Source organism: Bufo gargarizans, chromosome 1 (assembly GCF_014858855.1).
Source record: "Bufo gargarizans isolate SCDJY-AF-19 chromosome 1, ASM1485885v1, whole genome shotgun sequence".
In the NCBI taxonomy this organism is placed as follows: Eukaryota; Metazoa; Chordata; class Amphibia; order Anura; family Bufonidae; genus Bufo; species Bufo gargarizans.
This window is the reverse complement of record NC_058080.1, coordinates 589,717,167-589,733,295: the sequence shown is the minus strand read 5'-3', so window position 1 is coordinate 589,733,295 and position 16,129 is coordinate 589,717,167. Positions and strand designations below refer to the sequence as shown.

At 39.8% G+C, this 16,129-nt stretch overlaps 1 protein-coding gene across 1 annotated transcript in view; it reads right to left on the bottom strand.

Annotated features, from left to right (window-relative positions):
• Positions 1 to 16,129, bottom strand: part of SRRM4 (serine/arginine repetitive matrix 4) — a 150,410-nt gene that overhangs the window by 14,737 nt on the left and 119,544 nt on the right. The window contains exons 9-10 of the mRNA XM_044282201.1: positions 722 to 1,038; positions 319 to 543 (exon numbers count right to left, since the gene is read on the bottom strand). Of these exons, the coding sequence (XP_044138136.1) occupies positions 319 to 543; positions 722 to 1,038 (542 nt within the window). The remainder of the gene's footprint in view (positions 1 to 318; positions 544 to 721; positions 1,039 to 16,129) is intronic.

The following is a 16,129-nucleotide window of genomic DNA, read 5'->3' as shown; positions in this document are numbered from 1 at the left end:
GTTAATTATTGACATGAAACACCTCTAAACATAGAGCTAAGTCTACACTGTGAATTTTAGCAGTGCTATACTGGAATCTTAATGTAACGTGGCCAAAGCCACCATGTAACCCTGGCCAAATCGGACAATCATGGCATTATTAAAGGAGTTTCCTGAGATTAGAACATTAGTGGCCTATTCTTATAGTCCTGACTCTTGGCACCCCTGCCGATCATTTGTTTGAAGTATAGAAAATATGTTTTTCCCTAACTACAGCTGAATGTTATCTGTATACAATATAGCATGAGCACATAAAAGTCTGTACCTATGTGAACTTACCTTGCACCTGAAGAGATGGATCTGCTTCGAGACGTTCTACCTGAAGATGACCTATAGTAAGAGGAATAAGAGCTGATGGAATGACTTGAGCTACGGGAGTAAGACCTTCTGGTGCTTCTGTATGAGGAGCTTCGTGATCGATCTCTGTGTACAGATGTTCTGTCAGGTGATATGTCAGATACACTTTTGTGTTCTTCAAGGCAGCCAAGACAAGAGGACAAATCTCTGAAGAAGAAAGAGACCCAACTCTTAATTTTTGTATATAGCAAAGTACCATACTGTTCATGTTGGACAATATGGTAGGATGGACAATACATAGCAATGCTCTGTTTTAATGAAGATGTTTTTGATAAAATTCCTAGTGTATCAATGTAGCCGTTTCAAATTTTTCACATCTCTTCACCTTTTTGCCGGTGTCCGTGAATCTTCCAAATGAAGTGATGAATCTTTACTAAAGGAAAAGCAGCTGGCAGATGAATTCCCTGAATCAGAGATGTTGTCACTGTGACCATTTGGAGTCTTCACAGATGAAGGGACACGTCCAAAACCCTGATGAATAGGACTCTCTTTGTCCTGGTTAATCTTTAACACAGAGGAACTTGTCTGCATCGAGGGAGGGGTGCATAAATCATTTCCCGAGTCATACTCGTTTGAGACATCCTTCTGACAACCGCCATGATTCTCTGTTGTGACCAAAAGGCCAGGGACTGATTGAGAAATCTGAAAACACAAAAGAGTGTTGACATAGGTGGAACCCAACACTTGTAATGCAACTTGTCACGTAGTGCCACAGTAACTTTCCAGAATAAATTTCTTGTTTTTTTAATTCTGCATATGCTGTATATTTTATTAACTGGAAATAAAATAGAAGAAAAACAAAGGAGAGGGTATGGAAAAATGAAAGAGAAAGGAGAAAACAGAAAAATAAATATTTGTATAGAAAGTCAACAGAGGTGCCTGCAGACAGTGAGAGCTGCAATGATACTGACACCATGCACAATTTTGGCATGCACCCATAGAAAAAGAATGAGAAAAAAAAGGGAACTGCTGTAAATGTAATGAGCTTTCGCTCTGATTAAACATTGGCTTAGTAAATGGGACACAGGCTTCAGAGGAGAATTGCTGCATTTAATGTAGCTGTTATCAAGTACAATGGTGCACAATGTGTTCTGCAGATTTAATTAGAGTATTGAAAGAGACAAAGCCGCACCTTTAAGTGTAGAGGGGACTAGCGGTCAGACAGCTGGGGCCAAGTGCTCAGGTCTTGTCATCTTTTTTTAAAATACTTTTTTATACAGACATAAAATGATAATGATGCTTGAATATTACTAACAAACAGGCAAAAAGGTTAGGTTTGAAAAAACAAAAACTGAGTGTTTGACATTTGTGAGTCTGTATAGAACTATATTTGACACAGTAACTTTGATACACTAGTAGAATATCACTTCAACTGCACCTTACTATCCTGTGCCATTGGCTAATCCAGTTTTCCCAGCTCAAGGCCTTATTCACATAGCCAGTGTTTGGTCAATGATTTCCATCAGTGTTTTTAAGCCAAAATCAGGAGTGAAGCCTATAGAGATATAAGGTATAATGGAAAGACTTGTACCTGTTCTGTGTTTAGAGCTGCACCTGATTTTGGCTAACAATCACTGATGAAAGTGATCAGCGGGGGGAGGGGTGTACCCCGCAAGGAACAGTATTTATCTTGAATAACACAAAACCATGAAAGGTCCTCTTTAAAGAGATTGTCCAGTCTAGAAAACTCTTTTTCATACACCCAATTAAAGAGGATCCCTATTTTTTGGGCTGGGGTGGAGAGTGGCTACAAAGAGTGCCTCTCACTTTGTTTACCCTGTGGTGGCTCTGCAGGGAGATTGAAGATTTACACCAGGTTTTCTTCAGATTTCAGTTAATTCCTGGGGATTTCACCTTATTGTAAACAAGTAGAGATTACACATAGTGTAGAACTCCTTTAAGCCTCATTCAAACATCAGTGTTCCACAAACGTGTTCTGTACGTGTTCTCCACAGACAGCACACGTCCCCATTCATTTTAATGTGTGTATTTAGCACGGTACGTTTTTTTAGCACGGATGCATGCTCTATTTTGTCCGTCTGACAGCATCACGGATGACAACTTTCTCACAGATTGGAGCACGGACACGGACATGCGAATGAGGCTTTAAGCAAAAGTTTCCAGAAATGAGAAAACTAATTCTAAATAAATTGAATTTGTCTCAAATTTTCCAAAACTTCAGGGTTCCAGTGAATCTGAAACTTTTGTGATTTGATTCGGATGAATCGCTCAAAATGGCATGTGCCATTTTACACATCAGAAGACAGCACAGCAGGACAGGGAAGATGAAGAAGGGGGATCATATGACCCTGGAAGGTGCCCTGGCCAGTACGTTTGCCCATAATGCCCTGCAGTAACCTCCAGCCAGGGACACTACTTATATGTGTCTAAGACACCATATAAAATCCTAACCTGGGAAGTCATGGAAGCATTCCCTCCCGGCAATCGCTTGCTCGCTAGGGGAGGAGACCGCTGCTGTTACATGCAGCAATTTCCTCCACAGCATAGGGAGGAGCAATCGCTATGCCCTCGCCCCCATGCTGTATAGTGGTTTGCCGGCGGCAGATCTTTATTAGATACTATGATTTGCAGTCTGCAAATGTTAATTTTTAACATGTCAAAAGATTTGGGATTGCCTGTTTGCTCATTCTTCGAGTAATCTGCGGCAGTATTACACTGCCAGATGAATGCTCATTAGCAATTATCTGCTGAAAAATTGGGCAGTGTAATACAGGCTTTAGATTTCATTCACTATCAAATAATTTAATTGACATAGAGCAGGCATGCTCAACCTGCGGCCCTCCAGCTTTTGCAAAACTACAACTCCCAGCATGCCTGAACAACCTACAGCTATCAGACTGCAGCAGGGCATTGTGGGAGTTGTAGTTTTACAACAGCAGGAGGGCCGCAGGTTGAGCATGCCTGACATAGAGGGATAAAATAGAGTCAGAATACTCAGGATAGTGTACTAGTGTGTGTCACTGAGCTGCAGCTCTTCAGTGAAGCTCTACTTGCACTGCACATCAGTATTGAATGCTGCAGTACTCACTATTTACAATCAGTCCTATTTACATTACAAAATGTACATTTAAAAATTCACAATCACAGACAGAATTATTCCTACAATATCAATCCTGGTGCTGATAATGTATTGGCTGACATATTTTTCTGTATTGCACTTGCACTGTGAATTTTTATTAGAGAAATTCAATTGATCACAAACTAGTGTACCTGATGGGTTGTTCTGTGTTACTCGGCATACTGGCTCATGTGGCAAAGGAACTGGTGAAGCTATATATATATATATATATATATATATATTACCATAACACGAATTATGTTGCACTGTCCAAAAAGGAATATTTTTGGGACCACTTGTTCAAAATAAGCTATTACTTCTTCTGATACCCCTGTGTGTGCATAAACACCAGAAGACATATTTTCCCAATAGGGATAATATTTGGGCAATTTCTTTCATAATTTTAGAAAGCATTAAAAATCCAATGGCGTAATGTATTTTTTAACAGGATGTTACCACCAGCTACCACCTGCTTTCCCATAGCCTTATATGTTTCTGTCACTTTAGCATTACTAATTCTGTCTTGGTGTTAGAAAGCTTGAAAGAGGTTGGATACAGTCCTAGGAGATCTCAGACTGCGCCCAGCAAAATGTGCCAAATTTATCATGCATATTAGTCACGTATATAGTAGCATGAATATGCATTGCCACCATGGTAATAGTCCCTATTAACATATTTGTCCAGTTCCTCCTTACTTATCAGCTCTTTCGCTCTCTAATCAACTTTTTACTGTTCAATCTCAGTATTAAATTGGATTATTTTGATTCAGCTTCTCCTTAAGTTAAAAAAATGAATTAGGCTCATATAGAAATAGTTAGTCACTTTCCCATTTTATCCAAAATGCTAAATAATTAATCTTTCCTAGATCTGTGTGAGGGGATACGGGATGCCCATAACAGTACCACTCGGACTGTGGAAAAGACAGTTGTCTAACAGTAATAAAGTTTCAAAACAATTTCACTATGTAGGTAAACGTGATTACCTCTCATACTCTAAAATACTTTACTGTGTCAAAACCCCTATAGTCGGTATCGAACAACTTCCTTTACATCAAAACTAGCAAGTCACATACAGTATATAATCCAATCAGTAATAGTATTGAAGAAGTTCTCCTTTGGAACAGATCTTTAATATCAGATAGACAGGGGTCCAACAACCCATGCCCTGCCAGTCAGCTGTTTGAGAGTAGCTCTGTGCTGAAACTACGCAACTCCATCTATGGTGTAGAGGACAGATCTGGTACTGCAGGGCTGTTATTGATGACCGAACCTATGGATAGATCATCAACTGTTATATATCATGGACTTTAATTTTCAAGTTACACTGTCCAACAATACCAACCGCTCATTTAACCGTTACATTTCTTTATAGATTTGTGCCAACTATAGAAGGGGGATAAAATTAATATGGTTGCCTGTTGCCTATTGATGGCACCTTATGAATTACAGACTGCTATAAAATGTTCAATCTTTATAGTCATTGTGAGAAGGCATCTGCCTACAAAGGAATAACAGATACAATTCGTATATACAAAAAGTGAATCTCCAAAACAGAGAACAGAATAACCTTACCGCAATACAGTAATTATATTTCTGGTCTCTCATGCTTCCTATGTCAGCTTTCTTTCTTTGTAATCTTGTTTTTTTATTATTTTGCTAGAATTATCCAAATGATTTATTCACAAAATGCATTTAGTAAGCTATTCCAATTGCTAAATAGCCAAGTAATAATCACAAGTGCTATTACAGGTAATTTCTAATGCCAAGGTTGTCAGCCAGCATTTAAATAAAAGGTAATATGCATAAATGTCTCAGTTACATGTAAACAGGGATCTTCTTAAGATTTGGAAAGTTTTTTTTAAATATTCTTAAAGAAACTATAGAAATTGCATTGACTTGTGTGTGATGACCCTGATTCTGAAATTAATTATGTACTGTACATAAGTAATGCCAGTAAAATGTATGTCATTATTCCTGTTCAGGTAACAGTTCAATGGTATGTAACATGCAAAATGTCAGCTTAATGTTTGCTACAACTATTTCTGCATCCACCTTAGATATAGCATTGGTGGTTTCCTATGTCCACAGGGACTGCAAGGTTAACAATCGGTTAACTGGACCAAGGGATCACACAGATCTTTTTTCATCAATGTGATGGAAAATAGGAAGGAATGCAACAAGTGCTGGGCCCAGGGGTGGATTGGCCATAGACCCTACAGGGAAATTTCCCGGTGGGCTGATGCCCAGGGGGCCACCCAAACTCTCCTGATGGCCAAGGCCAGGTACATAATGATCTGATGATCAATGGCCAGAGTTGCCCTCTTGAACTGAACTGTATTACCATCCTCAGGACAATGATACAGTTGGATAATGTGGCGGGGCGGCAGTATTTTGTGCTGCACTGTGGTATTTGGTTCTGATGGGGTGGTACTTTGTGCTGCACCATGGTATTGCAGGCCATGCCTACTTGTGTTACCCTGACTGCTATCAATTTAGTCCCACCTACAATATGGGGCCACTTTTAGTTTTTTTCAAGGGCCACTTTAAGTTCCCAATCCGCCCCTGGCTGGGCCCCAACCTGACAGGTACTTTAGGGCCTTTCTCCTCTGTCTGCATTAAAGGTTGAAAATAAAGAAACTGTTTCCTAGGGAATGGGAAAGGCACACAATTAGTCAGATCAATGTACTTTGGCTGGTCACTGCTGGGAATGATGAAAGTAAGCCAACAAGCTGCATCTACAATTTTCAGCCGAAATTGACACAAATAATGATACATTAATACTAGGTCATAAGAATTTATCTGACTGCATTGGAAATGGTTTTTGCATTACAAGCTTTTAGATTCTATTTGTTCTTTCAAAGGTCCGGATAAAGATCTGTATCCACCATTTTCATATTCATTTTGTTTAATTGCGTGTGATGTGTTGCTGAAAGCTATTTGCTGCATCTACTTTGTTCTAAAATGATTCCTTCATCTGATCCCATCAGTTTATGGCAGCAATGACATGTCTCATATGACAGAAGATTGGGAGTCATATTTCATTATTTACATTGTTTTCAATGATGCATTACTGATTAAAAGTAGAAATTGTACATGTACGTGTCAATGTGTTCCAATTGTGAATGATAAAATTATTTTAATATAGTTTCTATTTGCAAAGAAAATATTTTACAACATCAAGTAGTAGTTCTGCCTTTTTAGTTATCTATCTATCTATCTATCTATCTAAGTATCTATCCAATTAGGTCCACACAGTCGTTGCAAAACAAAAGTTAAGACAAAATCAGAAGTGAATTCTAAGCAGATGAAAAGTAAAAAAATGATTATTAATATAATTTTGGATCCACTTCTAGTTTGGGTAATAAAAAAACGAAACTTTACATCAAAACTGAATTGTATAAACAAATACCCCCCCCCCCCCCCCCAGCTCCAGTGCCTCTGATAAAATGGTTGCCGGTCCCCACTATCAGACACTTATGGCATTTCCTATAGATTTGATGTAAATGTCTTTCATGGAAAAAAGGAGCCTGATATTAAAAGAGTTGGACCATCTCAGACTTAGATAGGATTCCTATCTAAGGGGTTGACATGTTACTATTTGTGGTGGACTTATAAATCTTATATTTATTTTTGAATAATATTTTTGGTACTTATGGTAGCCTATTTGCCAACCTTTACTAGGTGGTTTTCTATCCCTTTATCAGGACCACCCTAGGGGTGTATAGGAGGTTCCTGATACTGGATCGCCCCTATCGGGTGGCCATTCCGTCTTGTAGGCAGGGTATCAAGCACAGGGTGGGACAGTGTCCCAGAGATTAACCAGTCTACACCTAACATAGTAACAAAGTAACATAGTTTATAAGGCTGAAAAAAAAGACATCTGTCCATCCAGTTCAGCCTGTTATCCTGCAAGTTGATCAAGAGGAAGGCAAAAAAAAACTGTGAGGTAGCAGCCAATTTTCCTCACTTAAGGGGAACAAAATTCCTTCCCAGCTCCTGTTAGGCAATCAGAATAACTCCCTGGATCAACGACCCATCTCTACTAGCTATAGCCTGTAATATTATTACACTCCAGAAATACATCCAGGCTCCTCTTGAACTCTTTTAGTGACCTCACCATCACCACCTCCTCAGGCAGAGAGTTCCTCTTGTATGTTTATAGCATGTGTGGCAAATTAGGGAGAGGCGCTCATAGGGTAGTATGAATTTAAAAAGATATATTAAGAACAGAACGTGCCAATAGTTATGCTCACCTTCTGGTGTTGTGCAATCCTCGTGGGTGGAGTGGCCGGTTCTCCAGAGGAGTGATGTGGAACACAATAGGGGGATATGTACTAAAATAGTACACAAGGTGTGATACCTCCTGGCTCAAAGACACAACCTCAAAAGATGTACAGTCAGATCCATAAATATTGGGACATCGACACAATTGTAACATTTTTGGCTCTATACACCACCACAATGGATTTGAAATGAAATTAACAAGATGTTCTTTAACTGCAGGCTATCAGCTTTAATTTGAGGGTATTTACATCCAAATCAGGTAAACGGTGTAGGAATTACAACAGTTTGCATATGTGCCTCCCACTTGTTAAGGGACGATGGCCAGGTGTGTGTTATTCCCTCATTATCCCAATTACAATTAGCAGAAAAAAGGTCCAGAGTTCATTTCAAGTGTGCTATTTGCATTTAGAATCTGTTGCTGTCAACTCTCAAGATGAGATCCAAAAAGCTGTCACTATCAGTGAAGCAAGCCATTATTAGGCTGAAAAAACAAAACAAACCCATCATAGAGATAGCAAAAAAATTAGGCATGGCCAAAAATACTGTTTGGAACATTATTAAAAAGAAGGAACGCACCGGTGAGCTCTGCAACACCAAAAGACCCGGAAGACCATGGAAAACAACTGTGGTGGATGACCGAATAATTCTTTCCCTGGCGAAGTAAACACCCTTCACAACAGTTGGCCAGATCAAGAACACTCTCCAGGAGGTAGGTGTATGTGTGTCAAAGTCAACAATCAAAAGAAGACTTCACCAGAGTGAATACAGAGGGTTTCCGACAAGATGTAAACCATTGGTGAGCCTCAAAAACATGAAGGCAAGATTAGCGTTTGCCAAAAGACATCTAAAAAAGCCTTCACAGTTCTGAAACAACATCCAATGGACAGATGAGACCAAGATTAACTTGTACCAGAGTGATGGGAAGAGAAGAGTATGGAGAAGGAAAGGAACTGCTCATGATCCTAAGCATACCACCTCATCAGTGAAGCATGGTGGTGGTAGTGTCATGGTGTGGGCTTGTATGGCTGCCAATGGAACTGTTTCTCTTGTATTTATTTATGATGTGACTGCTGACAAAAGCAGCAGGGTGAATTCTGAAGTGTTTCAGGCAATATTATCTGCTCATATTCAGCCAAATGCTTCAGAACTCATTGGACGGCGCTGCACAGTGCAGATGGACAATGACCCAAAGCATACTGCAAAAACAACCAGAGTTTTTTAAGGGAAAGAAGTGGAATGTTATGCAATGGCCAAGTGAATCACCTGACCTGAATCCGAGTGAGCATGCACTTCACTTGCTGAAGACAAAACTGAAGGGAAAATGCCCCAGGAACAAGCAGGAACTGAAGACAGTTGCAGTAGAGGCCTGGCAGAGCATCACCAGGGATGAAACCCAGCATCTGGTGATGTCTATGCGTTCCAGACCTCAGGCTGTAATTGACTGTAAAGGATTTGCAACCAAGTATTAAAAAGTGAAAGTTTGATTTATGATTATCATTATGTCTCATTACTTTTGGTTCCTTAACAAGTGGGAGGCACATATGCAAACTGTTGTAATTCTTACAGCGTTCACCTGATTTGGATGTAAATACCCTCAAATTAAATCTGACAGTCTGCAGTTAAAGCACATCTTGTTTATTTCATTTCAAATCCATTGTTGTGGTGTATAGAGCCAAAAATGTTAGAATTGTGTTGATGTCCTAATATTTATGGACCTGACTGTATATAAAAAAAAATTTTATTTAGTAATGAGCGACAATGCGTTTCGGAGTCAATGTACTCCTTTCTCAAGTCTAACAAACACAATGTAGATAAAAAATGACATACAACAATGAAAAATATATAGATAAAAAAAATAAAAATTAAATTTGTCGATACAATAAAAGGTAATAAATGGTTAGAATTTTTTTTAAGGATTTAAAAGTACTATAAATAAAATAATATAGTCAAACACAGTCCACAAGTAAATGTACAGCGAACAGCGCAAGCAGCGCGTGGGACAGCTGTCAAACATGTGGTTCATGCAGTGCCCGTTGGGCTCATATCAATAACAACAATAATGATGTGACTAAATGATAAATAATACATGGTTAAAAAAAAAAAAGCAATTTATGCGCCTGAGATATCGCCAAGAAAAAGGGAAAGAGAGGAAAAAGAGGAAAAAAGGATCGTTGGTGGTATCTTTGGAATCCGTTCTGGTGCCGATAGGGAGGCTTCTCACGTGTGTGAGAAAACGCCCAAGAACCTGTGGAGGAGGGTGGGGACTTGGATTGACAGCTGGCCAGCCTGAGGGTCTGGAGCTGACATTCTATATGCAGTGTACACTCGTTGTGTGCGCGCTGAGTGTCAGGGCACTGCGACTGGCTGATCTTTATCGGTGCAGGGGAGGCTGGTGGTGAGGATATGAAGAAAAGTGAGATATGGGGAACCTGAAGTTTGGTGAAAATATTGGGAATATGATGTTTATTGGAACAAAGAGGGAATGAGTGGGTGGAGATTGTTGGTGTAGACAAAGGGGAATGATAGGAAGGTGTTGCATGGTAGGAATGTAGCTAAGGTGTAAATTGGAACGGTGACAGGGTAGCGAAAAATGCATGTTGGTGTGGAAGGTCAGAGACTGATGAATAGGGGGGACCATTTAAAAGCAGTTGCTCTCAAGGGATTCATTTAGGCTGTATGGTTCTATTGTTTTTATCTTGAAAATCCAGAACTTTTCTTTGCGTATCAATTTCTGGTAACGGTTGGGATGAGTGACCGGAATTTCTTTGATCGGTGTTATAGAGAGGTTTGTGGGATCCTTATTATGAGCTTGAAGAAAGTGTCTGGATACTCCATCTTTAGGGAAGCCATTCATTATATTCCAGCGATGTTTATTAATTATTTCCCTCAAGGTTAGGCTAGTGCGGCCTATGTACTGTAGTCCACATGTACACTCCCAAAAATAAATAACGTAAGTCGAGGAACAATTCAGAATGTATTAGATTTCAAATTGTTCCCTAGTAATATTGCTTGAGAATTTAAAGACCCGCAAATAAATATTTAGGCAACATTTGCAGCGACAGTGTCTGCATCTATAGCTCACAGACATTTGGGGAAAGAGAGTGGTGGGATGTGTTGTGTTCTTTTTTTGTTCCCATAGCCGACTGGGAGCTATAAGGTTCTTGAGGGTTTCAGCCCTCTTGAATGTTATTTAAGGTCTTGATTGAATGTGTTTCTTTAAAAAGGGATCCGGTTGTAAGATGGGCCAATGTTTGTTAAGGATGTTCCGCGGGATATTATGATTGATATTTGTGGTGATAAAAGTAGACAAAATTTTTTCGATAGCCTTCGAATCATCTTGTTAGTTTTTTTGTGAAGTAAGGCACTCTTACTGAGTGTGTTCTTGTGCCCGCTGGTAGGCTGCCTCTATGACCTTATTAGGATACCCTTTGTTTTGAAATCTACTTTTGATGATCTGGCTCTGGTATTGGAAATCCACATAATTTGTGCAGTTTCTGCGGATTCTCTTGAATTGACTGAACAGAATTTTAACTGTATCAACCGTTGGCGACGTCCTTCTCCCCTAGTAAGAGTGGCGCTGTAGAGTTGCTACAGCAACTTTCAAGGCCGAATTGTGATTCCCAGTAGCAGTGCAGCTCTTACAAGAGCTAGTAGTAGTATAGCTGTTCCCTACAACACGAGACGAGGCTGCAAGTTTAGGGGTAAGAAGATTCACCTTTATTGGTGCCAGACTTGGCCTTATATACAAGTCCCCATGCAAGGGGACCTCTGGACCTAATTGAGAACTTGTTAACAAACACACAGACCAATGGAAATAACCACACAATTTGGGACACTCCCACACAATGCCTCCCCTCTGCCTGGAAGATAATTAGGTCAGATACTGTATGCAACCCAATCATCTCCAGATAGTAAAACCCCATTGTTTATAAAAACTCAGATACAGGACACACATTGCCTCCCCTCTGCCTGGGAGATAATTAGGTCAGAACTGTATGTAACTCAATCATCTCAACAGACAGAGTGCTTCTGTTACAGGAATATCATTCTTCCATTTTTTGTGATGGGCGCTTTGGTAATCCAAGTAGCTATTGCCATCTACTTTCTTGAAGAATGTTTTGGTCTCTATAGATTTTCCTTTGAAGGAAAGGACCAAATATAAGTATTCTATGGCTACTTCAGAATAGTTAGCCGTAAATGTAAGTTTGAAGGTGTTGTTGTTCAAATGAGAAGTGAAGTTATTAGCTTCATCCATACTGTTCCAAATGAATATCAAATTGTCAATGTACCGCCAGTAGAATATCAATTTGTTACACCAAGGATGTTAGTTGTAAATAAATTGTTCTTCAAATAATCCCATATATAAATTCGCAAAACTTAGCGCGAAATGCGTGCCCATTGCGGTCCCTTTCGTCTGTTTGAAAATTTTGTTTTCAAAAGTGAAAATGTTATGTTTTAAAATTAAGTTTATCGCGTCCAGTATAAACTGGCTTTGTGAGTCAGGCAGGGTCGTATCTTGTTGTAGGAAGTGTTGCATGGCATTGATTTCTGCTGTATGTGGGATATTAGAATATAGGGCTGAAACGTCCAGATGTAGGATTCTTTCCATTCAACTTCCTTGAGGAGGGCAATTAAACTTGCTGAATCCTTTAGATACAAGGGTAATTTAATTACATACTTATGTAGTAAAATGTCTATGTAATGAGACAAATTACAGGTTAGGGAAGAAATGCCAGAGATAATTGGTCTTCCCAGTGGGTTATTGATAGATTTATGTACCTTCGGTAGGTGGTAGAATAAAGCTAGATTCGGGTGGTCCACAATGATGTACTCCTTTTCTTTTTTAGATAATATCTGTTGGTTTTCAGCTGCTTCCAACAGATGTATCAATTTTATGGCATCCTCTTTTAATGGGTTTTCTGTCAGGATTTGGTAGTTTTCTTCATCTCTTGAAATTCTGTATGCTTTAGCTAAGTAATTACTTTTATCCTGGATCACAATGCCACCTTCTTTGTCTGCACTTCTGTTGATGATGGACTCGTTGGTCATAATGTTCTGTACAGCATTCTTTTCTTTTTTACTGAGGTTGCCAGGAGTATTCAGGTTTTTGTTGATAGTCCTAAGATCTTTGGTGACAAGGGCGGAGAACCTTTCTGTGTGGCTCCCCCTATGATGTTTAGGGTTATACGTAGATTTTGGTATTAGCCCCGTATTGATGGCTTTCGGTATCCCATCAGAATCTATTGGAATGTTTTCTGATGTTGTCTGTGGTGTAATTTTGGGTTTTAGAGATTGAATCTCAAAGTGTCGGTGTAACATTAGTTTCCAGATGAAAGTATTTAAATCCACGAACAATTCAAATTTGTTGAATTTACCTGTGGGGAAAAACGAGAGGCCTTTTTGTAGTAGGCTGATCTCTGCATTACTTAGTGAGTGTGAGGATAGGTTGAAAATTCGGACTAATGCGTCTTCTTGTTTCTCTTGGGACTCACCGTGTTTGTCTCCATTTTTTTGATGGTTGTTCATGGTCCTGTTTGATCTTGCTTTCCCTCCTCGTTGTCTTCTTCTAGGCTTATTCTTCTTTTGAGTCTCCTTTTTGGGGCAGGTTGAAAGAGGTCTGTAATCACCGTGGTCCCTGATGGTTGCCTGAAGGCATAAGTTGATTCCGGGGTCAGGGCCCCGGGTAAGGCTAAAAAAGACTGATGACCAATGGGATCCAGATTGTCTTTAGTACTAGTATTATGGATGATAATGAGGGAGTCTTCAAACAAAGCGGAATGATTATTGTCATCTGGTGTGTTGTGCATGGTTGGTGACCGGATGAAGGAGGTAGGTGGCAGAGTAGGAGTTGGTGGCAGTGGCCGGGCGGATGTAGGAGAACCGAAGGTGGTGGGAGGAAAGTTGAGGTGAACAGTAGAATTGCTACTGATCTCCAGAATGGGTGACATTGTGAGATGATTGTTAGGAATGGACTACTGAATGGATAGTGATCTCGGGGTTAGAGGTGCGGAATTGATGGGCTTGGGATTATAGATAAAGAAAGATGTGGATGGATCGGAGGTATGGTTCAATAGGGTGTGTGTCCCAAGGGCAGGGCTGTGGTGCCTATTGGTATTGTGGGCAGGTTTATTTTGGGGTTTCATCCTGTTGCTATTGAGGAAAATGTTCCTGTAATAGTGTTTTTTGGTGGTATTCCAATCATGTGGACGTGTGGATATCGGAGGTACGATAGGCAGATGAGTACATAAATGCGAGGCTCCTGGAGGTTGAGTGGGTGTTTGGAGTGAGTGGGACATGGACCGAACTGTGTCCCGTAATGGTAAAGTAGGTGGATGGGGGTCAGACGTATGTTGGTTGTTCGTTCTTTTAAACCAATACTTGATGTTATTTGTACGAAAATCTGTCCTATCCCTATTTAATTTGGTAGATTTGGTTTCTATGGTTTCTTTTTCGTATTAGAGAACAACAACACCTTCAACCTTATGTTTACGGCTAACTATATTAAAGTAGCTATAGAATACTTAGATTTGGTCCTTTCCTTCAAAGGAAAATCTATAGAGACCAAAACATTATTCAAGAAAATAGATGACAATAGCTACTTGGATTACCAAAGCGCCCATCATAAAAAATGGAAAAATAATATTTTGTTCAGCAAATTCAAGTGAATCCACAGAAACTGCACAAATTATGTGGATTTCAAATACCAGAGCCAGACCATCAAATGTAGATTTCAAAACAAAGGGTATCCTAATAAGGTCATAGAGGCGGCCTACCTGCAGGCACAAGAGCACACTCAGTAAAAGTGCCTTACTTCACAAAAAAGATAATTCGAAGTCTATCGAAAAATTTTTATCTACTTTTATCACCACATACAATATCAATCATAATATCCTGCGGAACATCCTTAACAAACATTGGCCCATCTTACAAGCGGATCCCTTTTTAAAGAAACTCATTCAATCAAGACCTTAAATAACCTTTAGGAGGGCTGAAACCCTTAAGAACCTTATCGGCTACGGGACCAAAAAAAGAACACAACACATCCCACAACTCGCTTTCCCCAATTGTCTGTGAGCTATAGCTGCAGATACCGTCGCTGCAAATGTTGACTAAATATTTCTTCCCTGGTCTCTAAATTCTCAAGCAATATTACTGAGGAACAATTCGAAATCAAATAATTTCTGAATTGTTCCTCGACTTACGTTATTTATCTTTTGGAATGTACATGTGGACTACAGTATAAAGGCCGCACTACCCTAACTTCGAGGGAATGAATTAATAAACATTGCTGGAATATAATGAATGGCTTCACTAAACATGGAGTATCCAGACACTTTCTTCAAGCTCATAATAAGTATCCCACCAACCTCTTTATAACAAATTCAGGTCACTCATCCCAACCGTTACCAGAAATTGATACGCAAAGAAATGTTATGGATTTTTAAGATACAAACAATAGAATCATACAGCCTAAATGAATCCCTTGAGAGCAACTGCTTTTAAATGGTCCTCCCTATTCATCAGTCTCTGACCTTCCACACCAACAAGCATTTTTTGCACCAGCTCAGATACCCTGTCACTGATCCAATTTACACCTTAGCTACATTCCTACCATGAAATACCTTCCAATCATTCCCCTTCATCCACACCAACAATCCCACCATGCAACACCATCCCATTATTCATCTGCCCCTCTCTCTCTCCACACCTCCCCTTTCCCCATTTGCCTTTCTCCTATCTTACCTAACACCTTCCAAATATATCAGTTGCATCCATCCTCTTTCCATTCAGTCTCTATAATTTCCACCCACTCATTCCCTCTTTGTTCTAATAAACATCATATTCCCAATATCTTCATCAAACATCAGGTTCCCTATATCTCCCTTTTCTTCATATCTCCACCACCACACTCTTTCAGTCCCTCCGCTCCTTACCCATCCTAATAAATTATATGTCCCATTCATAATTCCATAGTCATACTTTTCCAGTCATTTTATTCTTGTGCCTCCCTAAAAACAAAATGTCCCCCATATCTTACATCCCCATCATTTCACTTATTCAGACTCTGTTGTTTAACTTTTTATCTCTTTTTACCTTTTTTCTAATAAACATCAATTTCTGGATAATATACAACCAGCTGTATTATTCCCTTGATACCACAGTCCCCTCAGTCCCGTCCACCACTTACAGCCTCCCCTGCCCCGATAAAGATCAGCCAGCCGCAGCGCCCTGAAACTTAGCGCGCACACAGCGAGCGCACACTGCATATACAATAACAGCTCTGGACTATCAGGCTGGCCGGCTGTCAATCCAAGGCCCTGCCACCCCTCCTCCGGTTCTTTAAGGCGTGAGAAGCCACACCATCTGTACC